Source organism: Rhinoraja longicauda, chromosome 25 (genome assembly GCF_053455715.1).
Source record: "Rhinoraja longicauda isolate Sanriku21f chromosome 25, sRhiLon1.1, whole genome shotgun sequence".
NCBI classification, from domain to species: domain Eukaryota; kingdom Metazoa; phylum Chordata; class Chondrichthyes; order Rajiformes; family Arhynchobatidae; genus Rhinoraja; species Rhinoraja longicauda.
This window is the reverse complement of record NC_135977.1, coordinates 3,265,932-3,292,941: the sequence shown is the minus strand read 5'-3', so window position 1 is coordinate 3,292,941 and position 27,010 is coordinate 3,265,932. Positions and strand designations below refer to the sequence as shown.

General features: G+C 44.8%; 1 protein-coding gene across 1 annotated transcript; it reads right to left on the bottom strand.

Moving 5' to 3' along the window:
* Positions 1–4,107: 4,107 nt before the first annotated feature.
* On the bottom strand, positions 4,108–24,029 carry tbx1 (T-box transcription factor 1). Its single transcript, XM_078421834.1, has 9 exons — positions 23,984–24,029; positions 23,544–23,615; positions 21,955–22,075; positions 21,082–21,183; positions 14,501–14,672; positions 13,893–14,048; positions 10,125–10,192; positions 9,374–9,471; positions 4,108–4,484 (listed from the first exon to the last, which is right to left on the bottom strand). The coding sequence occupies exons 1-9, from the start codon at positions 24,027–24,029 to the stop codon at positions 4,120–4,122; spliced, it is 1,200 nt and encodes a 399-aa protein (XP_078277960.1). The 3' UTR covers positions 4,108–4,119.
* Positions 24,030–27,010: the final 2,981 nt, after the last annotated feature.

The window sequence follows — 27,010 nt, the reverse complement described above, 5'->3', positions numbered from 1 at the left end:
ATAGGAACATTTGGACAGATACATGGATAGGGCACGTTTAGGGACATGGGCAGGTGGGACTAGTGTGGATGGGGCATGTTGGCCGGTGTGGGCAAGTTGGGCATAAGGGTGTGTTTCCACGCTGCATCACTCGATGGCTCTATGATGATTGTTAACCTTTTAAACGACATTCCGTTTCCGAAGTTCTTCTTAAATCGCCTGACGATATGTCTGGATTCCATTGCTGGTCCGGTCGCGGCTCGCCGCGGTTTTTTCTTTTTCACCCCTACATGGTTTTGAGTGCGTGTCGAAATGTTAACTGGGCCTTTGACTCCTAGCAGTTTTACACATCGCCAGTCTGTTGTCATCTGCCGCGTGCCCCCAACTATGGGAAACCCCAGAATATGGCGAACAAGGCAATCTATCGCAGTAATTGAAAATCTAAATACGACCCATATGCTGGAAATCAACAATAAAAAAACAGAACATGGAGGAAACACTCAGTGGGCCAGGCAGCATCCGGAGAGAGAGAGAGAGAAAGGGTAAACATAACTGTTTCTCTTTCCACGGACGCTGCCTAAAATGTTCAATAAGTCTACATCTCCAATTTTAACCCATCACCTTGTCTGTCGTTTGCTTGATCACTCTCCCCTTTGATATCTCGTTTTCACGCTTTACCCATCCATGTCTCTAGACTCCCCCTCCCCCGACTCAGTCTGAAACGACCAGAAACGTCGCCCATTCCTTCTCTCCAGAGATGCTGAGTTACTCCAGCATTTCGTGTCAACCTTGTCTATCAAAGACTCGTCAATAGAGCGAAGTGGCAAAGATTGTATGCAGACGTATTGAAAAGAATTGCGTAGGGGGGAACTGCAGATGCTGGTTTAAACCGAAGACAGACACAAGAAGCTGGAGTAAGTCAGCGGATCAGACAGACAGCATCTTTAGAGAAAAGGAATAGGTGACGTTTCGGGTCGAGACCCTTCTCCAGACCAAAGCAGACTCCAGGGTCTCGACCCGAAAACTCACCTACCTATTCATTCTCTCCAGAGATGCTGCAGGAATCGCCCGTGTTACTCCAGCTTTTTCGTGTCTACCTATTGAAAAGATTCACTCTGCTCGCTAGAAATGAAAAGGGAGCATTTAATCTTTCTTTAAATTTGCCAGTTTATATAGAAAATTACAACACGCCGATCTTTTCCGTTTAAAAAAAATCGACAGCCACTTTACATCAAGCATCGCGTTCACATTTAAACATTGTTAATCACTAAACAGTCACGGTTTGCTAGTTAAATATACAATATCTACAGGTTAGATATCTACACATATCTACACGTTCCCTGCTCGTCGGTAGCAACGATCCGCTAACTATCCTTCTTCACAGAGTCCCTGTATTTTTTTTAAAATATAATCATTTTAATCGCTCACGGTACAGGAACAATAAATATCAACTTCATTCCCATTGGCACTGTAGGTTGAACTACTAATATGTGGGACAGCAAATAATAACACGGCGTAACCACACACACAAAAACAAAATAGCGACTGGGCAGACACGTCGTTCTGGGTTTAAACTTTTTCTTCCCGCTTCACAAATACATGCACAATTTAAAAAAATAAGGCGTCTTTTGAAAGATTTCAGCATGATAAACGATTTAAAATCTGAATCTTTAAATAACGCCATGAAAACGCGGGATAGAATCGATTGTTCAGAACGGCAGCCTCTGCTTTGAGAGTAGCCAAAACACATGAGATACATCCGTGTCCCAAATATAATATTTAGTTGTATTCTTCACACAAAACTAGAGAAATATATACATATACATATATATATATATATATATATATATGTATATGTATATATTTCTCTACTTTTAAATTAGAATATTACACATTCTAGGATCAGTAGGTAGCTGTATAGTTGTATATTTGTCGCCTAACCTGATATATTTATGTCTTCTGAAATGAATCTGTCCTGCATTTTTAATGTGTATGAAGGAACTGCAGATGCTGGTTTAACTCGAAGGTAGACACAAAATGCTGGAGTAACTCAGCGGGACAGGCAGCGTCTCTGGAGAGAAGGAATGGGTAAAGATTCAGGTCAAGACCCTTCTTCAGACTGTATGGAGTGATCACGTTCTCCCAGCGACTGCACAACCTTCCATACTTCTCCCCTGACTCTCAGTCTGAAGAAGGGTCTCGACCCGAAACGTCACCCATTCCTTCTCTCCAGAGATGCTGCCTGTTCCGCTGAGTTACTCCAGCATTTTGCGTCTATCTGCATTTTAATCTTTCCTTCCTAAAATGTAACAACTGGACTGACCGGCTGGCTGGGGCATTTTAAGGGACAGTTAAAGAGTTAACTGTAGGTGTAGGGGGGAACTGCAGAAGGTGTCCGAAGAAAGGATTCGACCTTGAACATCATCTATTCCTTTTCTCCAGAGATGCTGCCTAACCCGCTGAGTTACTCCAACATTTTGTGTCTATGAAGAGTTAAAACAGGTTGTTTTGGGTCTGTAGTCAGAATAATCCTGGCCGATTGGGGTGGGCGATTTTCTTTGCTGTACAGATACTGAGTAAACCAGATTTTTATTTTAAGGAAACGACAATCCAAACGTTACCTGATCATCACTAGCAGCCTGAAAAAAAAAATCAACCTCCCCGCCCCATGTATTCGTGGATTTAGGTTCTCCATCTGCCGTGTTCAGATTTGACCATATCTCTGGATCAAATGGATCAGCCATGATCGCATTGAATGGCGGTGCTGGCTCGAAGGGCTGAATGGCCTACTCCTGCACCTATTGTCTATTGTCTATTGTCTATAAATGTCTGAGGTCCCGAACTTCAAAACTTTGTGCATGTGTGCGTGTGTGTATGCGCGTCTAAGTGTTGCTTAGGCAGCAAAGTGTTGCTGCCTCACGGTGCCAGGGACCCGGGTTCGATCCTGATTACAGGTGCTGTCTGCACGGAGTTTGTACGTTCTCCGGAGACTGTAACCGCGTGGGTTTTCTCCGGGTGCTCTAGTGTCCATCCCACACCCCCAAAGACGTACAGGTTTGTAGGTTAATTGGCTTGGTAATTTTAACTTTGGTCAAATTGTAAATTGTCCCTGGCGTGTGTAGGACAGTGTTAGTGTGCGGGGATCTCTGGTCGGCGCGGAATCGGTGGGCCGAATGGCCTGTTTCCGCGCTGTATCTCTAAACTACGCTAAACTGAACCGTATGGAAATGAACTGCAGATGCCGGTTTACACCGTAGACACAAAATGCTGGAGTAACTCAGCGGGACAGGCAGCATCTCTGGAGAGAAGGAATGGGTCTGAGCCGCTTTACTATCCTCCCCTACACTAGATGGGCTGTGAATGCGACGAGCTAGTCCTTGCTTTATTGGTCTACAACAAAATGGGGAATCAACACACGTTCATGCGACTGTGCTGAGTTAATAATACAACCATTGACAATGCACACTTTTTTTTCTTTTAATGAAATGAAACTTTTTAAGCTTGTTTTAAACTTCGTCACATGGTGAACTTTTTGTCTCCGCTGCCTCCATTCTAAATAACCTATGGCTTCTCTCAAAGCTGAAAGTGCAACTCTACACCTTTTTGTTTTGACGTCCGCAGAAAGTCGGAGGAACCTCCAAGTTCCCCGTCGCCGCCGGTTCCCGGTGCAGAAGATCCATCCGCCTCTGCACCCATTGGCTCTGCTCGCCAACCAACCAACCTCGCCTCCCTGCGAGCCAATGGGGTGCCGGATACCACCCTACGCCCTCTTCCAATTGGACGGCCAAGATGGGTCACCCACCAGGAGGCGCCACGGATTGGTCAACACACAAGTGTCAGTCATTAAAATACGGAAACTCAGCTAACCAATCACTCTCCACTCTTGACTTAGTCCCGCCCACTCGGCCGTCCAATCCAATGGCCCGCCTTCTGCAGCTTCACCGCCATTGGCCTGCGGGCCATCAATGAACTTGACCCAATCAAAGTCATCCAATCTCAACCAGTGCCACTTGGCACCAAGGTGGAGTTTCTATCTTGAAATGCAAACCGTTCAATTCAACAAACCAAACAGAAAATTCCTCAATGAGTTTTGTGCGTCTTCTTGAGTTGTTGTAAGTCGGCAGCAGGGATCCATTGCCTTTATCTGTGCCCATAGTCATAGTTAGTGGGCGCGGCGCTGCCGGGGTACATGTTGGACGCTGGGTTCATGTGGTGGTAACCGTGGCTGGCGATTCCCGGCAGCGGGTAAGGGCTGGGCCGGGGTTTGGCCCCGATGTAGGTGTCGTGGTACGAGCGGTACTTGTAGGTGTGGTGGAGGCTGTCCGGAGCTTGCGTGTGGTGGTCCAGTCGCAGTTCGTGAGGCGGGCTTGGCCGGGTGAGCGGGTGGAGGGCGCCGGGGAGAGCCGGGCTCAACACCCGGGACATGATCTGCTGCTGATGTGGATGGTCCGCATGCATGACCGTCCGCGACGCCTCCCGCTCGTAGTCGCTTCTGGCGTCCGTATCTACGATAGAACGTATCAAGGATAAGCCACGTTACTCAAGACTCAAGACTCAAGAGAGTTTTGTATATTATGACTGACATATGATGAAAGAATGGGTCGACTGGGCTTGTATTCACTGGAATTTCGAAGGATGAGAGGGGACCTTATGGAAACGTATACAATTCTTAAAGGATTGGATAGGCTAGATGCAGGAAACTATTCCCGATGTTGGGGGAGTCCAGAACCAGGGGTCATAGTTTAAGAATAAGGGGTAAGCCATTTAGGACTGAGATAAGGAAAAACTTTTTCACCCAGAGAGTTGTGGATCTGTGGAATTCTCTGCCACAGAAGACAGTCGAGGCAAATTCACTGGATGTTTTCAAGAGAGAGTTAGATTGAGCTCTTAGGGCTAACGGAATCAAGGGATATGGGAAAATAACAGGAACGGGGTGCTGATTTTATTTGATCAGCCATGATCATATTGAACGTCGGTGCTGGCTCGAAGGGCCGAATGGCCTACTGCTGCACCTATTTTCTATGTTCCTATGTTTCTAATCAGGCATATTGCTCCTCGGGAAATTTGGAAATCGTTATTGGGTGGGGTGGGGGGTGGGGGGAGGGGGGTGGGGGTGGAGTGGGGGGGGGGGGGGGTGGGGTGGAGTGGAGGGGGGGGGGGGGTGGGAGGTGGGGGGGACACACATGTCATATGTCCCGAAATGGCACAATGAGGTTCGTACGTGCAGCAGCACAACTGCATATGTAAACATAGTACACTGTAAAACACATAATAAGCAGCAAAAAAGTACAACATATCTATGTGTGTAGGAAAGAACTGCAGATGTTGGTTTAATCCGAAGATAAACACCAAAAAAAACTGGAGTAACTCCGCGGGTCAGCCAGCATCTCTGGTGTCGACCGGAAACGTCACCCATTCCTTCTCTCCAGAGATGTTGCCTGACCCGCTGAATCACTCCAGTAGTTTGTGTCTATCTACAGCATATACAAAAGTTATACAGTATATATAACATTTCATTTTACTATTATTGTCTATTTATTTGTCTGGCTATATATATATATATATATATATATATATATATATATATATATATATATATATATATATATATATATATATATATATATAAAGTGTAAGAAAATAACTGCAGATGCTGGTACAAATCGAAGGTATTTATTTCACAAAATGCTGGAGTAACTCAGCAGGTCAGGCAGCGTCTCAGGAGAGAAGGAATGGATGACGTTTCAGACTGAAGAAGGGTCTCGACCCGAAACGTCACCCATTCCTTCTCTCCTGAGATGCTGCCTGACCTGCTGAGTTACTCCAGCATTGTGTTATATATATATATATATATATAACATATATAGGCAGACAAATAAATACACAATAAGAGTAAACTGAAATTTTATATATACTGAAGGTAGACACAAAATGCTGGAGTAACTCAGCGGGACAGGCAGCATCTCAGGAGAGAAGGAATGGGTGACATTTCGGGCCGAGGCCCTTCTTAAGACTGTATAACCATATACTTTCTTGTTACACGCACATATATTACCTTTTCGTGTGTGTATATTATATATATATGTATACCTGCAATGGGGATGTTTTTTTTGTCTTACACAGAGGGTCGTGGGGACCTGGAACGCGCTGCTGAGGGTGGTGGTGAAGGCGGATACGATAGCGATAGTGTTTAAGAGGCATTTGGATAAGCACATGGATATGCAGGGAATGGATGGGGCTTGGCTCGTAAGCACTGCCTCGTTGAAGTAAAACACATTATTTCTTTCTTTTTTAGCATCCAGCACTTTGGAAATAATGATCTCAGCATAATCCATTTCATATTCCAGATGCGTCCTGCATATACACACAAAACAAGCGAACTTGGCGATGGGGAAGAGCTGTTTTTCTTTCAAAATTATGAGGGCAACGTTATATTCAATTAATTTTGAAACCAGAACGTTCCCAGAAGACTGGAGAGGTTTTCCAGAGTCCCGGCCAACAGTCAGCACAGGCAACGATATAAATTTCACATTATGGGCAATTCATCTTCTTTGCTGTTAGCGGGAGTTTGCTGTGTCTACACTGACTGCACATTTATCTACATAAATGCGCTTTAAAGAGCAATGCGTTAGGCCTGCAAACCGCCTCTGTATGAGTGGGGTGTGTCTTGGGCCTGCGAAAGGATAGCATTCATTAGGGGAAGGTATCTAATTCCTAGACTCTTTCCCACCTTTCAAGGGGATACTTGTTAACTCAAGGCCATTTATACGTCGGTGTTAGACACAAAATGCTGGAGTAACTCAACATTCCCAAGTTACCATCACTGTATTAGCAGGAATGGGTGACTTTCGGGTTTAGGGTTAAGACCCTTCTTCTTTCCCCATATTTTTTAACCCTAGATTTAGAAAACTCAGTCTGAATAAGAAAGACACAAAGGACTGGTGTAACTCAGCGGGTCAGGCAGCATTTCTGGAGAAAGGGGTTAGGTGACGTTTCGGGTCGGGATTCTTCTACAGAGTGCAAGTAGGGGATTGGAGGAAGGGGAGTGGGCGAATAGCTGGGGTCTGAGGAAGGGGCCAGACCCGAAACGTCACCCATCCCTTTTCTCCGGAGATGCTGCTTGACCCGCTGAGTCATTCCAGCCTTCAGGCAAAAGACATTCTGACCTTCCATCACAGTGAGGAGGTGACCGGAGGAGACTCACTGTGATGGATGTTTCTTTTTGTTTGATTGTGTGTGTTATTGCTTATTTTTATTGCTCTTGTTGTTGGACTGTGGGTAATCTTTCATTTCACTGCACATTTATGTGTATGTGACAAATAAACTTGACTTGATTTGACTCTTTGCGTCTATCGTTTGGTGTAAACCAACATCTGCAGTTCCTTTCTACACATTCAGTCTGAAGAAGGGTGTTGGCCCGAAACATCGCTTGTGGATTCCCTCCGGAGATGCTGCCTGACCAGCTGAGTTCCTCCAACAATGTTGTGTTTTGCTCAGTCACTCGTGGGCAATGGGTCCTGCATCAATTGCTTTTTAGAGAGTTCCAAATTTGTATCAAACTCAGAGAGTAAAAATTGTAAAAAGGTTCGAAATTCCGGACTCTATTTGTAACACTTTGCTCTTCAGTTTTGGACCGTAAGGCCATAAAACCAAAATTCGGCCCATTGAGTGTGTTCCACCATTCGATCACGGCTGATCTATTTATCCCCTCAATTCCATTTTCCCGCCTTCTCTTCGGAAAATATTGCGCTTGGGCAGCTTGCAGCCCAGTGGTATGAACATCGACTTCTCCAACTTTAGGTAGTTCCTCTGTCCCTCCCTTCCCCTCCTCCTTTCCAGATCTCCCTCTATCTTCCTGTCTCCACCTATATCCTTCCTTTGTCTCGCCCCCCTGACATCAGTCTGATGAAGGGTCTCGACCCGAAACGTCACCCATTCCTTCTCTCCCGAGATGCTGAGTTACTCCAGCATTTTGTGAATAAATACCTTCGATTTGTACCAGCATCTGCAGTTATTTTCTTATATTACTACTCAATTAATCAGTTTCCTTTAAACGTTCAATCAATCTTTCCTTTATGTTTAAATTCCAGGGAATACAATTCTAGTTTTTGCTACGTTTCTGGGTGTTTCTAGATATATCAGTTCAGTTTAGTTTCTTGTCACGTGTACCGAGGTACAGTGAAAAGCTTTTGTTGCTCGCTAACCAGTCAGCAGAAAGACAAAACATGATTACAATCGAGCCCTTTACAGTGTATGATACATGACAAGTGAATAACGTTCAGTGCTTGGTAAAGTTAATGTAATATATGTTAAAATGATGCAAATGGCCAGCTCGCGTGTAAAAGCTACAACTCTAGATAGACACAAAAAGCTGGAGTAACTCAGCGGGACAGGCAGCATCTCTGGAAAGAAGGAATGGGTGACATTTTGGGCCGAGTCCAATCTATACCCGATTTCACCTAGGCCACAGCTAAAAAATGTCATGTTTCCTTTCAAGAGAGAGCTAGATAGAGCTCTTAGGGATAGCGGAGTCAGGGGGTATGGGGAGAAGGCAGGAACGGGGTACTGCTTGAGAATGATCAGCCATGATCACATTGAATGGCGGTGCTGGCTCAAATGGCTGAACCTATTGTCTATTGTCTATTGTCCTTTATCATCGTTACTTTTTTGCCTCTTTCATTCATTTGCTCTGCATAGCCGTCTACAATACAATACAATACAATATATCGTTATTGTCATTGTACAGGGGTACAACGAGATTGGGAATGCGCCTCCCATACGATGCAATAATTTAATTAGCTAGTCAGCTTTAATTGAAACAACCCAACGAAACAAATTGTAACAGTTTTAAAACAGAATAAAGTGCAAGTAGATCTGTGCCGGATCACTGTGCGATGTGACCACCCGGCTCAGCAGGACCGGTTCATAGCAGCTTTGGCCCTGGGGATGAAGCTGTTCCTGAGACTGGAGGTGCGGGCGTAGAAGGCCTTGTATCTCCTCTGACTCTCAGTCCGAAGAAGGGTCTCGATTCGAAACGTCACCTATTCCTCTTCTCCGGAGATGCTGCATGTCCAACACCGGGCTACTCCACAAAAATGCTGGAATGACTCAGCAGGTCAGGCAGCATCTCGGGAGAGAAGGAATGAGTGATGACCCGAAACGTCACCCAATCCTTCTCTCCCGAGATGCTGCCTGACCTGCTGAGTCACTCCAGCATTTTGTGAATAAATACCCTTTTGTACCAGCATCTGCAGTTATTTTCTTACACTAAGCTATTCCAGCTTTTCGTGTCTACCATCGGTTTCAACCGGCGTCTGTGGTTCTTTCCTGCACAACTCTCGCTTGTCGGTGGCGTGTGCATTTGAGGGAGGAGGCGAGGGGATGGGTCGCCTACCTTTATCGCAGCCGTTTTGTTGTGGGGACGTCATCGCGTTCCTGTTTCTGGTGAACGCGCTGATTAGTTGCAAAGATCCCGGTCTGTGGTTCCTCGGCCTGCAATGTGGTACAAAAATAAAACTGAGAACCATGTCCAGTGTAGCAGCGTAGGTTGCTATTGAGGGCGTGCAGCGTAGGTTTACAAAGTTAATTCCCGGAATGGCGGGACTGTCATATGTTGAAAGACTAGAGCGACTAGGCTTGTATACACTGGAATTTAGAAGGATGAGAGGAGATCTTATCGAAACGTATAAGATTATTAAGGGGTTGGACACGTTAGAGGCAGGAAACATGTTCCCAATGTTGGGGGAGTCCAGAACAAGGGGCCACAGTTTAAGAATAAGGGGTGGGCCATTTAGAACTGAGATGAGGAACAACTTTTTCAGTCAGAGAGTTGTGAATCTGTGGAATTCTCTGGCTCAGAAGGCAGTGGATGCCAATTCTCTGAATGCATTCAAGAGAGAGCTGGAGAGAGCTCTTAAGGATAGCGGAGTCAGGGGGTATGGGGAGAAGGCAGGAACGGGGTACTGATTGGGAATGATCAGCCATGATCACATTGAATGACGGTGCTGGCTCGATGGGCCGAATGGCCTCCTCCTGCACCTATTGTCTATTGTCTATAACACTCAGATCCAACCCAGTGAACTTCGCCTCTTTCAAAACCACGAACACATGCCGTCGTTAATTTCGACAAACCTTTCGTCACTCACCAGTCTTCAGGGTCACAATCTCGAAATCCTTTTGCAAATGGATTGCTTGCGATTTTTAGTTGTGTTATCTGAAAATGGGGAATTAAGAACAAATGTTAGCATTTAACTTCAGTCAAGGGATTGGTTCGACCACTGAATTTAGATAGACACAGAGTGCTGGGGTCGCTCAGAGGGACAGGCAGCGTCTCCGGAGAGAGGGATTAGGTGAGGTTTCGGGCCGAGACCCTTCTTCAGGCCGAATGTTGACGCTATTTTAAGCAAACGTTCCACTTTGTTATTTTTGGGACTATGTATAAAGACACCTTTCATGCTTGTTTCAAACATACTTTATGCAACGTTGTAATATTTTAATGGCACGTGTTATATATGCTCGTTGCCCAGAGTTGGGAGAATCGAGAACCGGACGAATTAGGTTTAAGGTGAAGGGGGAAATATTTAATAGGAATCCGAGGAGTAACTTTTTCACACAAAGAGCGGTGGGTGTATGGAACGAGCTGCCATAGGAGGTGGTTGAGGCAGGGACTGTCCCAACATTTAAGGAAAAGTCAGACCGGTACATGGATAGGACAGGTTTGGCGGGAATATTGGACCAAACGCGGGCAGGTGGGACTAGTGTAGCTGGGACATGTCGGCCGGTGTGGGCACGTTGGGCCGAAGGGCTTGTTTCCGCGCTGTATCACTCTATGACTCTATGGCGATGGAGTGGGTTCGATGCAACTTGTTAAACTGTCCTCCAACGTAGTTAAACAAACCGGCAATAAACAGCTGCTTTGCTATTATGGGAGTCCGATGAACGTAATTATTTAGACGCCTTCGGAGCAAACTAGCACTTTATAAATCTTGTTGATATATGCGAGTTTGTCACAGTCTATAAAACACTGGTTGCTAATATTCGGTCAGTTGTAAGCCGATTCATTTGTGGGTGTGTGTTTCTTTTCCGCCCCCCCCCCCGTCCCCCCCGCCCGTCCCCCCTCATCTTGTGCAAACAAGGATTTAAGCCAGATTTAGTTGCTATGAAACATTTTGCAAATACAGAGGGAAAATATTGAACAATGAATGACCAGTAGGCGCGATCGTGTACAGAAACGATCAGGCGCGAAATGTTATATTGTTGTCAATTCATTGCTAAAATATGCCGCTGTAAATATCCGGAATGGTTGTAAAGCAAACTTTAATCCGTTATTGACAGTTTCAGACGCAAAGGTCAACTGATTGAAGGCAGCGGGCACAGCAGATAGACGGGGAACAGCTGTTCACAGACATCAAGATCATGGCAAGCGTGTAACGCATCGGTATTACATTAAAAAAAATATATAGAAGGCCACAACTTAAACAGATTTACAGCCAACGCCGCAGCCAGCAACGAGAGATCTCTTCATATTTTAGTTCAATATTTCAAGCGCTGGCGTTGAAAGTGTCATTACAATTGGGAAGCAGCCCAGTTGTTGCATTTTGTAGCCGAGACAAGCCACGTTTGACTGACACGGCGCGATGGGACACTTGCTTTGGCTTCGCGAAGAAAAAATACCAGGGGGCTTGAATGTACACACAGATAATTGCCTCCCAATGGGTTTTCGGAAGTTTTCTAAAGTCGTAATTGCAGGTCGGGAGGTAGCCGCATGGATTTAGATCTGGGCTGTCTTGGCTATCGGGTTCCACGCTGGAGATTTTTGGGAATGAATTGAGCAGATGGGGTGGAAGGAGGGAACGCCGTCCCCCCCCCCCTTGATACTTCCCACACAACCCCTTAGCTCTCAAAAATTGGGCCTCAAGCTGTCTGCCTTCATCCAAATCTGCTTCATGGTCCTAGTCTGTAATCAGGGTTCATGCATGCCGAGCAGAGATGTACAACAGATGACAATATGATTTAGCGCGAAGATCCACAGACATGGCACAGTTGACACATACACATACTCCAATTTTATATGCACGGAAAGACAACACGTGAATCCGCTTGTTTTAACTTTAAGGTATTGTTGCTTCGACACGCCTTATTCCATTTCAACATATTTAAAAGGGGGCCGTAAATTTAGTTTGCCACTGTGTGCGTGTGTGTGTGTGTGTGTGCGTGTGTGTGTGCGTGTGCGTTTGTGTGTGTGCGTGTGTATGGGTGTACGTGTGTATGGGTGTGCGTGTGTGTGTGTGTGTGTGTGTGCGTGTGTGTGTGTGTGTGTGTGTGTGTGTGCGTGTGTGTGTGTGCGTGTGCGTGTGTGTGTGTGCGTGTCTGTGTGTGTGCGTGCGTGTGTGTGTGTGTGCGTGTGTGTGTGTGTGCGTGTGCGTGTGTGTGTGTGTGCGTGTGTATGAGTGTGCGTGTTTGTGTGTGTGCGTGTGTGTGTGTGCGTGTGTGTGTGTGTGCGTGTGTATGTGTGTGCGTGTTTGTGTGTGTGCGTGTGTGTGTGTATGTGTGTGTGTGCGTGCGTGTGCGTGTGTATGTGTGTGTGTGTGTGTGTGTGTGTGTGTGCATGTGTATGTGTGTGCGTGTTTGTGTGTGTGCGTGTGCGTGTGCGTGTAGAAACCTGAAAACCATATTCTGTTCACGGGAGAGAGTGGCGGGTGTATGGAACGATCTGCCGGAGGAGGTAGTTGAGGCAGATACGCCAACAGGGTTTAAAAGACACTTGGGCAGGTACATGGATAGGAAAGATTTAGGGTCACGTGGGCCAAACGCGGGCAAATGGGACTCGCTTAGATGCGGCACCTTGGTTAACATGGACGTGTAGGGCCGAAGGACCATTTTACCGTGCTGTATGAGGGGAATAAATACGATAAATGCATAGGGTCTGTTATCCGGTACAAGGGGAATCAAGAGCCCAAGGTGAGAGGTTTAAGATGAGGTGCAATATTTAATAAGAATCTGAGGGCCAACCTTTTCACTCATGTGAGTGGTGGGTATATGGAACGTGCTGTCAGTGGAGATAGTTTGGACAGGTACTATACAATATCTAAAAGACACTTGGAAAGGCACAAAATGCTGGAGTAACTCTGTGGGTCAGGCAACATCTCTGGAGAGAAGGAATAGGTGACGTTTCAGGTCGAGACCCTTCCTCAGACTTGGACGGGTACCCAGGTAGAAGAGGTTTTGGGAGATGTGGGCCAATCGCGAACAAGTGGGTCTAACGTAGATAGGGACATCTTGGTCGGCATGGAAGAGTTGGGCCGAAGGGCCTGTTTCGGTGCTGCATGACTCTATGATGGCACGACTTCAAAGGTTTGAAGAAGGGTCTCGACCCGAAGCGTCGCCCATTCCTTTTCTCCAGAGATGCTGCCTGTCCCGCTGAGTTACTCCAGCATCTTGTGTCCAACCAACTTCATCTGCACTTGCTTCCAACACGCTGCAACTACTCTACCCCGGCCAATGCATTGTCAACAGCGCCTGCCCTTAAAACCCTCGATGCAAGAAGGGTTAATGAGCCACGCATTCTTTCCAGCAGTTTATATAAACATCAATATGCAAATTCTGCATTCAACCCCATCCACAATATTTCAAAAACTGTTTCAAAATCTCGAACAGCTGGTCGGTGTTTACGAAATAATTAGAGTAATTACTCTGAACGAGTCAACGCTGATCAATTTTGGACACGCAATTTAAGGGCGAGTGGTTGGACCCAAATCCTGGATTTAACAGCAATAAATTAGCGATAGTTTCCAGATTGCCATCGATCATTGGCAGCTTTGAAGAATGAGGTCTGGCAAATCCCGCAGCCGGGTAGCGCGGAGGCTCAGGATATTCTCAGAGTGACTTATAGTAATGGACAGATACACACATACCCGGTGATTCTGATACGCCGTGACCGCAGTGAATCTCGTCTCTTCAAACAGGAACGTCTTAAAGTTCTCCTCGGCGTATTTCTCACTGTCTTTCCTCGGGTCGACGTAAACGACGTGGAACCGCGGCTGGTATCGGTGCATCGAGTTCAGGATAATCTACGTGAAGTGTTCAGAAAACAGTTTGCAATTGTAATAGCAATTGTAATTAATTTTATTAGCCACGTACAAAGAATTGGATATTATTGGTTAGTTTTAGCTTGTCAAATGTGACCAGTTGTTTCATCTATGGATTTTTTCAATTCAGCGACCTGCTGGAGTTGCTGCTTCACAGCGCCAGAGACCCGGGTTCGATCCTGACTAGGGGTGCTGTCTGCACGGAGTTTGTACCTTCTCCCAGTGACCAGCGTGGGCTTTCCCCGGGTGCTCCGGTTTCCACCCACCCTCCAAAGACATATATATTTATAGGTTAATTCGGCATGGTATAATTATAAATTGTCCCTTTTGCGTGTAGGCTAGTTTTCGACTCGGTGGGCCGAAGGGCCTTTGTTTCCTTTGTAAACTAAACTAAACCGATGGAAAAGCTAAACGTTAACCTTGAGCCTACTTACATGCCCATTATCATCCAGTAAATTATTGGTTAGTTTTAGCTTGTCAAATGAGACAATTTGTTTCATCCACTGGGCGCCCTTGGCCGGCGAGTCTGGGTGATAATGTACTCTCCCTGGTGTAGCCGGGTCGGCCTTCCCCGCCACTAACCAAGAGGAACTGTGAAAGGCATACCTGCGGAGATCAAAAGCGGACAAATTCACAGAAACAAATAAATAAACAAATTCCGGGCAATTAATGCACGCAGCGCCAAAAAAAAACAAAAAAACCCCAACAGATGTATATAATTTGAAGTTAGACACAAAAAGCTGGAGTAGCTCTATGGGTCAGACCGCATCTCTGGAGAAAAGGAGTATGCGCTGTCTGGCCCGCTGAGTTACTCCAGCTTTTTGTGTCTATCTATGGTTGAAAACAGCTTCTGCATTTCACTTCCTTACACTACTATACTTATATGATGGACACAAAATGCTGGAGTAACTCAGCGGGACAGGCAGCTTCTCTGGAGTGAAGGAATGGGTGACGTTTCAGGTCGAGGCCCTTCTTCAGACTGTGCTCTTACCCACTGCATTTAAGTTGACTTGGGTTTAGTTTCTTGTCACGTGTACCGAGGTACAGTGAACAGCTTTTTGTTGCGTGCTAACCAGTCAGCGGAAAGACAATGCGTGATTGCAACCGAGCCATTTACACACGACAGAGGAAATGTGTAGGAAGGAACTGCAGATGCCGCTTTAAATGGAAGATAGACACACAAAAAAGCCGGAGTAACTCATCGGGTCAGACAGCGTCGTTGGAGTAAGGGAATGGGTGACGTTTCGGGTCGAGGCCCTTCTTCAGAATAACGTTTAATGCAAGATAAAATCCAGTAAAGTCCGATCAAAGATAGTCCGAGGGTCACCAATGAGGTAGATAATTGTCCAGGACTGCTCTCTGGTTGTGGTAGGATGGTTCAGTTGCCTGATAAATGCTTTCATTGAATCAACCGAGTTCATCTTCACAATGAACCAATTTATAAACAAGCCGGATTTTATTTATTCCAGCGAAGTGCAAAGTACTGGAGGAACTCAGCGGGTCAGGCAGTATGAGGGGAGGGAATGGACGAGCGACGTTTCTGGTCGGGACCTACTTCTGACTGCGAATAATTTAATTTACCATTCTGAGCGTTTGCAGATATGGACGCGGTAAAGAAATACTGGTGAAAATTGAACGTGAATCTGGAGCCTAATTACATGACCGTTTGTCAGGCAGTAAACTAAATTAATCTTTAACACCTTTAAGGATCTGCAAAGTTAGTTCGCTGTGAAGGGCGCGTTTTTGTAAGACTACCGACACATCGCTCTTAAAACCACACCGCCACCCTTTCGTGCTAATTGTTATAACTGTTTCTATCAAAATAGTCCGAAGAGTGTCTTTGACCAGAAACCTCGCCCGTCCACCCCCTCCGCAGTTGCTGTCTGACCCGCTGAGTTCCTCCGGCACTTTGTGTTTTGCTCAAGATTTCACCGTCTGCAGTTCCCTGTGTCTCCGGAATTTTAAATTATGTTTTCCATTAACATCCCGGAAAGTGAAATAAATTGTTGACAAAAAAAAACAACTTTTACACGACTGCATCTTATCACAATATTAAAGAATTTCCTTTGTACAAATTATACAAACATGGATAAATCAAAGATGACAGTTTTGAAAATGTAACTCTATATCTCCCTCCTTTGACACTGCCCAACCTAAGTGTTATCTGTGCGTATTAACGTGTGTGTATTGGCGTGTGTGTGTATTGGTGTGCGCGTGTGTGTGTATTGGTGTGTGTGTATTGGTGTGTGTGTATTGGTGTGTATGTATTGGTGTGTGTGTGTGTGTAATGGTGTGTGTGTGTGTATTGGTGTGTGTGTATTGGTGTGTGTGTGTGTAATGGTGTGTGTGTGTGTGTATTGGTGTGTGTGTGTGTGTATTGGTGTGTGTATTGGTGTGTGTGTATTGGTGTGTATGTATTGGTGTGTGTGTGTGTAATGGTGTGTGTGTGTGTGTATTGGTGTGTGTGTGTGTATTGGTGTGTGTATTGGTGTGTGTATTGGTGTGTGTATTGGTGTGTGTGTGTGTGTGACTGTGTATTGGTGTGTGTATTGGTGTGTGTGTGTATTGGTGTGTGTGTGTATTGGTGTGTGTGTGTATTGTTGTGTATGTATGTATTAGTGTGTGCGTGTGTATTGGTGTGTGTGTGTGTGTGTGTGACTGTGTATTGGTGTGTGTATTGGTGTGTGTGTGTGTGTGTGTGTGTGTATTGGTGTGTGTGTATTGGTGTGTGTGAGTGGGTATGTGTGTGTATTGCTGTGTGTGTGTATTGCTGTGTGTGTGTGTGCGTGCGTGTGTATTGGTGTGTGTGTGTGTGTGTGCTTGTGTGCATATATATGTGTATTGGTGTGTGTATCAGTGTGTGTATTAGTGTGTATTAGTGTGTGTGTGTGCGTATACGAGTGTATTGTATGTGTGTGTGTGTCTATGTGCGTATATGTGTGTATTAGTGTGTGTGTGTCGCTGTGTGTGTATTGATCGTGTATGTGTGTATAACGTGAGTGTATTGGCGTGTCTGTGTGCGTGTACGTGTGTATTGGTGTGTGTGAGTGTGTGTGTGTGTGTATTTGCGGTACCGTTACTGTGAGCATGGTGCGGGTGACATGAAGTAAAGGAGAGTGGGTTCAGAATCATTTAGGAAGGAGAAAATCCGGTTATTAGTGAATAAACCAACGGAATCAATTGAATAAGACAAATGGAGGAGGGGGTTTGAGTTTCTTCCTGTAAAAAAAACCCGTGGCTAATCAGCTTTACTTAAATAAACAAGCGGCTGAATTTTGATTGTGTGGCTACCGATTGCATCTGCCCCGATCTCACCCTAAAAAAACCCAACCTCAAGTCAAGTCGGCGTTGGAATGTCTATATATAATATTATTTTGCCCAGCGTACACGTGGTAAAACGACTTTAAAAATCTGCGAGGTCGCAACCGCTCCATTCCCCATCGCTAACGAATACCCGGAAGAAACCTCTATTAGTTTGTATAAGAAAATAACTGCAGATGCTGGTACAAGTCGAAGGTATTTATTCACAAAATGCTGGAGTAACTCAGCAGGTCAGACAGCATCTCAGGAGAGAAGGAATAGGTAACGCTTCGGGTCGAGACCCTTCTTCAGACTCAGTGGATTTTCTCAGACAGTTTTTGTCCAATTGGTCAGATTTTCTTTAAGTTGGACACTTGCACCCACCAACCCCGGTCCAAGGTAAGGCGTTTTGGGAAAGACTGGTAATTCCAGTGGTCACATTGGTAAACTATTATTAGTACATTAGTTAAGAGGGCCGAGGGAAGAGATAGAGACCGGGTTTTTTTCGCAGCGCTGCGCCCTTCTTAACAACTAGAGTTTTTATTAAATAACAAAAAAGGTTCAATGAAAGCAAAATTATCCTTGGAAGAAAAAAGTACCCAGCGCTTTTCATTTTATATTCTGGCACAAAATGTACAGGATCATTTACCGAAGTAGGGACGAAACTGGGTCAAGGAACTGCGGATGCTGGAATAACAAGTAAGGACAAAGTGTTGGAGGAACTCTGCGGGCCAGGCAGCATCTGTGGAGGGCAATAGGCAGACCACGTTTTCCGGGTCGGGACCCTTCTTCACAGCAAAGGGAGTTTCCGTGGACAAAGAGTCTACAATTTGTGGGCGTCGTGCGTGGAACAGGGACTGGGATGACGATATGTTTCTCCTGCATCTTTGGAATTCTTTTTTTTGCCGCTGGGCGTTTATTGACTCGGAAATTTGAATGCAGATTTTGACAGAGGGTTTTCGAAGAAGCGAAGCGGGCAGGAGAGGGGAGGAGGTGAGGCGGGGTTGCTAACACGAGTTAACGCGGTCCGCGACATCAATCACGAGCCCTCACGTTAAACTAAAAAACACACTACCATTTTCTAGATAGACACAAAATGCTGGAATAACTCAGCGGGTCAGGCAGCATCTCTGGGGAAAAGGAGTGGGTGTGTGATATTAAAAAAAAAACCATTCCTTCTCTTCAGGGATGCTGCCTGTCCCGTTGAGTTACTCCAGCTTTTTGTGTCTATCTTCGGCTTAAAGTTCCTTCCTACACACTCCCCATTTTTACATTAGTTTATGGTTAAAAACACTGTCTCGCAGGGCAGGCGCCGTTTCGGGGCAAAGACACGTTTCGGTTGCTTTGAGTTAACAGCGGTCAGATGAGTATTTTACGTTGAAATCTTATTATACACGGATGAACCTACAATCAAACTGTTTCCTTCAACATTTCCTTTATGATGTACAATACTAATGCAAACAGATTTCGAGGCCTGACAGACAACTCGTCTGAACGAACAATATACAGACCATTGCTAAAGGAAAGCCGTCCTCAAACTACATTCCTTAATCCACGCCAATCCCGGTTACTGCAAATCAAAAGCAGCCTGTCTCCACTGTCACTATTTACCACAGTTGTTTTGGCTAAATTGCCTCCGTAAATAGCAACCAACTGACTGGGGTTAATTTACAAAGTGGGGTTAATTTACAAAGTGGGGTTAATTTACAAAGTAGACCTAAGCAAAAGACGATTTCAGATAATAAACAACTGCAATAAAATACCTCCTTCAGGAGGGAATTGGATCAGGCGAAGCGCTATTTTCACGACCCATTTTCATAAGATCATAAGTGATAGGAATGGAATTAGGCTATTCGGCCCATCAAGTCTACTCCGCCATTCAATCATGGCTGATCTATCTCTCCCTCCCAATCCAATTCTCCCCATACGCTGACACCCGTACTAATCAATAATCTTTCTATCTCTGCCTTGAATATATCCACTGACTTGGCCTCCACAGCCTTCTGTGGCAATGAATTCCACAGATTCACCACCCTCTGACTAAAGAAATCCCTCCTCATCTCCTTCCTAAATGAACGTCCCTTAATTCTGAGCCTGTGACCTCTGGTCCTAGACTCTCCCACTGGTGGAAACATCCTCTCCACATCCACTCTATTTTTATCAATGCTTTCTTATTTTCTTCGTAGAACAACATCCCTGAATCTCAGAATACTCTTAGGTATGAAAAATACCCCACAAAGTTTGGAGACGCGAAAAACTGCAGATGCTGGAATCTTGAGCAAGACACAAAATAATTTGAGGAGCTCAGCGGGTCAGGCAGCATCTGGGGAGGGGGTGGACAGGCGACGTTTTGGGTTGGGACCCTTCCTCAGACTAATTGACCAACGTGTAATGGCAATGTTACAAGGCGCACACTAAAACGAAAGACTTATTCCCATAACCTATACTGGCGCAGTGCGACCTGAAAGTAGATCAGAGTGAAAAAATATAATTCACCGCCTAACTGTTACGATGTACATTTGCCACAGGGCTGGGGAAGGGGGAGGGGGTGGTAAGGTGGAAAGGTGGATCAATTTGGAGTGTTTTGACTTAATACGTAAAGCACACAAGAGGCACAGGAGTGTGAAAACGCACACCTCCAGATTCATGGAGTTTCTTCCTAGTTGTTATCAGACGACTGAACCATCCTACCGCCAACTAGAGAGCTGCCATGACCTCCCATCTACCCCATTGGACACCTCTCGGTCCATCTTTAATCAATCTATGATGGGCTTCATCATGCACTAAACGTTATTCCCTTCACCGTGTGTCTGCACACATTAGATGGCTCGATTGTAATCATGCATAGTCTTTCCGTTGACTGGTTACCTCGGTCCACAAGACAATAAACTACACGAACTAACTAGATGGAAACACGCGGCTCTTTAGCAAAACACAACGTGTTGGAGGAACTCAGCGGGTCAGACAGTAGCTGAGGAGGGAATGGGGACGTCAACTGTCATATATTTGTAAGTGATCGGAGCAGATTTAGGCCATTCGGCCCATCAAGTCTACTCCGCCATTCAATCATGGCTGATATGTCTCTCCCTCCCAACCCCATTCTCCTGCCTTCTCCCGGTAACTCCTGACACCCGCACTGATCAAGAATCTATCTATCTCCGCCTGATAAAATATCCATTGCCTCGGCCTCCACACCCGTCTGCGGCAATGAATTCTACAGATTCATCACCCTCTGCCGAAACAAATTCCTCTTCGTCTCCTTCCTAAAGCAATGCCCTTTTATTCTGAGGCTGTGCCCTCTGGTCCTAGACTCTCCCACTCGTGGAAACATCCTCTCCACGTCCACTCTATCCGGGGCTCCACTCTGACAACCCCCTCCACGAGTCTGAAGAAGGGTCCCGACGCGAAAAAAATCGCCTGTCCACCCCCCCCCCCCCCCCATCCCAACAGAATACAGTCTGAGCCGCTGAGTTCCTCCGGCACTTTGTGTTGTGTACACATGAGGTAGTGTATTGTACTGGACCGACGTGAGCGGCGCATTATTCACCGGCTATTTTTATCTCAAGTTCTCGTTACCCTGAGGAAATGTCCATCTAAAACCGCCTTCGCTAAAAGCATTTAGAAACCTCTTTCCTTTTATCGCTCCTCCCTCTCTCCTCCCCCCCCACAAAAAAACCAAAACAAAACAATGCTGACAAAGTTTGATTTTACTTACCGGTATCTTTTGTCGTCGACCGGTACAAAGTCCATGAGGAGCATGTAGTCAGCCATCGGATCCATGCCAAAGATCTTCACTTGAAATGTCGGGAACATTCTCCTGCGCGGGACCAAAATAAAAACCACAGCGTTTAATAATCACATCGTGTATTTAACAAATCAACCAAAAACAAAACAAAACAGGAGGATAGACACTAAAACTCCGCGGGAGAACATTTCTCCAGAGTTCTCCAATCTGACCCGCTGAGTTACCCCAGCTTTTTGTTTTGTGCGTCTATCTTCGGTTTAAACCGGCATCGGCAATTCCTTCCCACACACACAAAAAAACCCAGGAGGAGTCGGCCCAACTCCCCATAATTCGGGAAGCCGGAGAAAATACTCCCTCCCCCCAGTCTAGACAACCCTCGCCGCCAAATCCAGTCAGATCAATTCTACCACCGAAGCACAAACAGTAGGCTTTCATTAACGCCGCTAGAGTTACTCCAGCATTTTGTGTCTAACTTCAACGTAAAGCAGCATCTGCATTTCCTTCCCTGCACAATATTCCAATCGCCTCTGGAAACACACTCTCCACATCCACTCTATTTTATCAATGACTTCTCATTTTCTCCGTAGAACCAACATCTCTGAATCTCAGAATAATCTCGGATGAGGAAGATTTGAAACACAAAAAACCCCCACAAAGTTTGGTGACGCAAATGCTGGAATCTTGAGCAAAGCTCAAAGTGCTGGAGGAACTCAGCGGGGGGGGGGGGGGGGGGGGGGGTGGACAGAAGACGTTTCGCACCCATGGAGCAATTCAATGATATTTTATGTAAATAACTGCGGTCAAACTTCTGCCAAATTCGGAGCGACCCGCAATCAGACTCACTGCGGAATAACATCGGAATCAACTACAGAATACTCCGCCGAATCCTCTGATCCACCGAATGAACCGGCCGTGCATCGTTCAAACAGGAGCCGGTCAAAGAATTGAAAGTTTATTCGCTCCCCTTAAGTTAAGGCAAGAGGCCGACACAGTAAATAAATACCCCACGGCATTTCAATCATCCACGGCGCCTTTCTAAGAAACAAAAATTAGAAAGAACTGCGGAAATTGAACACCCAGCAGGCAAAAATATAATGTGTAAGAGGTAACCGCAGATGTTCGTTTACACCGAAAATAGACGCAAATATGTGTAGGAAAATAAAAACTGTAGATGCTGGTTTAAATCGAAGGGAGACACAAAACGCTGGAGTAACTCAGCGGGTCAGGCAGCATCTCGGGAGAGAAGGAACGGGTGACGTTTCGGGTCGAGACCCTTCTTCAGACTGTAAACGCGAATATGCTGGAGTAACTCAGCGGGACAGACAGCATCTCTCATCATATTAGCGCAGAAACGGGTATGACTTAATTTCGATTCCGTTGTAAAGATTTAACATAAAATTTGACAGCGGTTACCCATCATTTAAAGGCGGGGAAAGTTTAATAATTGTACAACGCACGCAGGGTGAAAGTGGAAGGACTCAAGCGGGTAAATAATTGAAAGTGAGGGATTGCAAAGCAGCATTCTGCAAGACAATATGAAGTGAATAATTGATGGCTCTGTTACGTACAACCCTCGGTCAGTTACCTTTCCGGCGTCAGGTCAGCAATAATTTAAAGATTGTCTATTCTGGTCTGTGGTTTGGATGTGAATAAAACGTATTTGCACTAAATGGGTGGCTGGCGATTCATTCGCCGAGTTATGCTTTATGTAGGAACATTCGCCAGAGGTTTACGCGTAACTTGCATCGGTTAAAAGTACAACACCGCATTAATCAAACGCTCAGGGTTGTGATCCGGCGTGTGAAAACACACGCACGCGTGTAAACACAGAGACATGTCTGTGGCAAAGAGATAATCTGTGTGTAAAAAAATCTGCACGCGTGCAAGTGTGTGTGTGTGTGTGTGTGTACGTAACAAAAAATGTATCTGTGAGAAATGTCCGCCGAGACAGAATATGGAAGTCAAGAGTGTTTAATTCTCATATGTACCGATAATGGAATTAACACTTTAATGAAATAATCTGATAGAATGTTTGTGTGTGTGTGTGTGTGTGTGTGTGTGTGTGTGTGTGTGTAAGTGTGTGTGTGTATAAGTGTGTGTGTGTGTGTATATGTGTGTGTATATGTGTATAACTGTGTGTGTATAAGTGTGTGTATATATGTGTGTATGTGTATATGTGTGTGTGTATGTGTGTATAACTGTGTGTGTGTGTGTGTATAACTGTGTGTATGTATAAGTGTGTGTGTATAAGTGTGTGTGTATAAGTGTGTGTGTATAAGTTTGTGTGTGTGTATAAGTGTGTGTGTACAAGTGTGTGTGTACAAGTGTGTGTGTGTGTGTGTGTGTGTGTGTGTGTGTGTGTGTGTGTGTGTGTGTGTGTGTGTGTGGTTCGTGTGTTTCGGCAATAACTATGTTTGAATGTGCTGGTGTACCTAGAGAGACGATGTGTGTATTTGCGTTGACGCGGCATCGCATAGATTCATGGAGTTGTTTTCTTAAATTCCCTAAAGGGCAAAAACACGAATTAATCACCACTAGATCTGAAATCGTTTCTGATATCTCCGAGGGACATATATGTCTGGAAATAGGTTGCATCTTACGGAATGAAGTCAAGACGGATTTCAATCTACGGCCGCGTTGGGCTTTGTGAAATCTCGATGCAGCAGCGAGGGGTTGTGACATTTTATTTTTGTACAGCTGAGTCTGCACAAATTTTATCTTCCCAAATTGAAAAAAAATCTAAAAAATTTCTATGAGAGAAAAGTGGTTCATATTAAGAGGTGGGGGTGGGGGCGGTATCGGAGAGGTGACCTTCTCTTTGGCCGTAGCATTCCACGCGTTAATGTCACGCCTGAGTTACATGTGTGGATACCTTTACGGGCTCCGTTCCTGGCGAAGGTTACATTATCCGAAAGCATTCACTTGTTGCACTTTACCGCCCTTCCTTGTTTCTTTGCAAACATCACTGTGGCCACACACTGTGTGGTAGCGGACAGGGCACGTCCTCTCTGCAATCTATCCCGGGCCCGGCGATAGTTTAAAACCAATGTTCGATATTTTACTTCCAATTTAGCTGACTGCCCCCAGTCTTGCTAAGGCAACGTCACTGTGTTTGTGTGGCACATGCACAGGCCAAGTTGCAAGCGATTCCAACTTGATTTAATCTCCCTGACCAGTTTGCAACGATCCCCCGTTGCAGTTTCGAAATGCCTTGTTATTTATATCTAAACAAGGCCTGTTAATCTCGTCAGGTTCACACTCTACGCTACTCCGAAATTTCTGCACCGGCCGTTCCCAGAAACAAGATATCAAGAAGCATTTACTATCACTTTTTGTTTCAGTAGAAACAGACTTCAAAGTGAAAATCAGCCTCTCCTCTTTTTCTCTTTTCCCCTCCCCCCGTCGCTCTCTCTGCCCCTCTCTCTATCTCTCTGCCCCCCCCTCTCTCTCTCTCTCTCTCTCTCTCTCTCTCTCTCTCTCTCTCTCTCTCTCTCTGCCTCTCACTCTCACTCTCTCTCTCTCTCTCTCATACCCACACACATACTCAAAATACAAAAATAAATGTCTTGCTTTAAAAATGACCCTTTCCAGTTTAACCCCAACCGCCTACCAATTTAGGACAAATGTATTCGCACTAGGCTGACAGCACAGTCTCTTTACATTTTCAGAAATTATTATGGGAAATGCCATTATTTAAAACAAATCAGTGGCTTTTTAATCAATCTGCTGCTTTGGAATTGTACCTGTTCTGCGATTCGGTCAGGGATGCAAAGGAGTTGATTTGTTTGGTTTTCGTTTTGCATTTTGGCTTGAATGAAATGTGCGGTTATTTTCTGCTTGGAGCGGAAGATAAATTGACACCTGGTTTTTGTCGCTTTCAAGAATTAGATGAAAAGCCATGGAATTTTTAAATTAGCTCACATATTTAATCATCTGATGTACGTGCAATTTATACACATGTGCGGTCGCGCGTTCAAGCACACATATACATAGAACACATATATATACATACATACACACACATACATATATATATATATATACATACATACACACATATACACACATATATACATGTATATGTGTATATACACACACATATGCATACAGCGGGGGCTGTGCGTGTCGTTTGCCTCGGTAGGGGTCGAGCTGCCTGTCCGTGGGTGCGGGGGAAGAGAGGGGAAGTTTTGTTGCCTCCATCACAGTGAGGGGGTGTTTGGAGTCACTGTGATGGATGTTTGTGTTGGGGTCGGGTGTCCTGTGTTCTTTTCTTTTTACTGTATTTTGTGTGACTGCTGAAATTTCGCTCGGTGTTGTGCCGAGTGACAATAAAGTGTTGTTATGTTATGTTATATATATATACACACACATATATATATACATACACACATATATGCATATATATATATATACATATACATACACACACACATATATATATACACATACACATACACATATATACACACATGTATATATACACACACACTGAGGTACCCATACAGGCAAACTGCAGTGATATAAAACGGTACACACACGTTAAATGCAAGTGTGAATGTCCATTTGATTAAAATTATGCTCAACAAAATTTAATGTTTAAGTAGCTCGCTTTAGTCTAATTTCAAGTTAACTTTACATTACATTTCCATTAAAAAAACACAGAGATAAATCAGTTGCACACTAGGGATTGTCCTCGTCCACCTTATTAACTAAAAAAATACCATGTCGTTTGAGAGATTGAAAATTCAAGGCCTTTTTCCTCACAGCTTGGACAGCAAAGAATAGTTCTCTTTGGGTTTTTTTTTAACTGAAAGTACTGCCGATGGCTGTTACTGTTCGCGGTAAGCGGTATGTTAACAGGCCATTGTGAGTCCTTTCCAGGTTTAGCAGCCGAATCGGTTCAAAACAAACTCACACTCTCCTCAATTCTTTCAAATGTCACTTAGCATTGGGTTTGGGAAGTGGACAGGGAGAAGTGGGTGGAAAAAAAGAAGGCCGATTGTTGGGCCTAAGAATTAATAGCAGCGCTGAGATTATCAGACTTTAATTTGAAACATTTGCTCAGTCGAAGAGACTGATTTTCTGCCGCGCTGAGTATGCGTAAGTTACAAAAATAAATACATCACACAGCCAGCCTCTGCAATATTATTTTTTTTTGTGCTCAACAAAAATAATTTGATTCCGTGGTGACTGAATTATGTCAAATAATTCCAAGTACAACGGCGGAACAAACTAATAGAAGACCCACATTTACTAAAGGCTTATTATGCCGGGTAAGTTAACACGGAGCGCGGCGCTATAGAACACTTTTAAACCCCCCCCCCCCCACAGTCTTATTTCTGTTACAAATAGGGTTAAGAGTTAAAACCGATTTAATATTTACAGCTGCCACCTCGTTGGAACCGCCATTTTCTGCCGAGCCAATGGACAAAATGAGGTGAGAGAAATAAGTTCAAAAACTCACCCATCGCCAGCCGGTGGGACTGGGCAGGGAAAGGACAATGTTACCCCCATTGAGATGGAACTGGGGAAGTGTGCTACTGCTTAATGTTGTAGCGCAGCTCAAACTGAGTGAAGGTGTTCCATTTTTTTAAATAATGTTTTGCAACATCAAGGTCGCTTCATTGCATTTAGATCCACGACTTGTGTTGTTTATAAACTTATACTAAACTGGAATTATATATCTAAACTTCCATTCCAGTTTAGTATAAGTTTATAAACAACACAATGGGCTTCGAATAATAAACTCCAGTTTAGAATAAAACTCCAGTTACATATATAATAAAACATCGGAATAAAACTCCAGTTATATATATATATTGTTTATTAAGGTTTGTGTGTGTGTGTATGTATGTGCGTGTGTACACACACACACACACACACACACACACACACACAT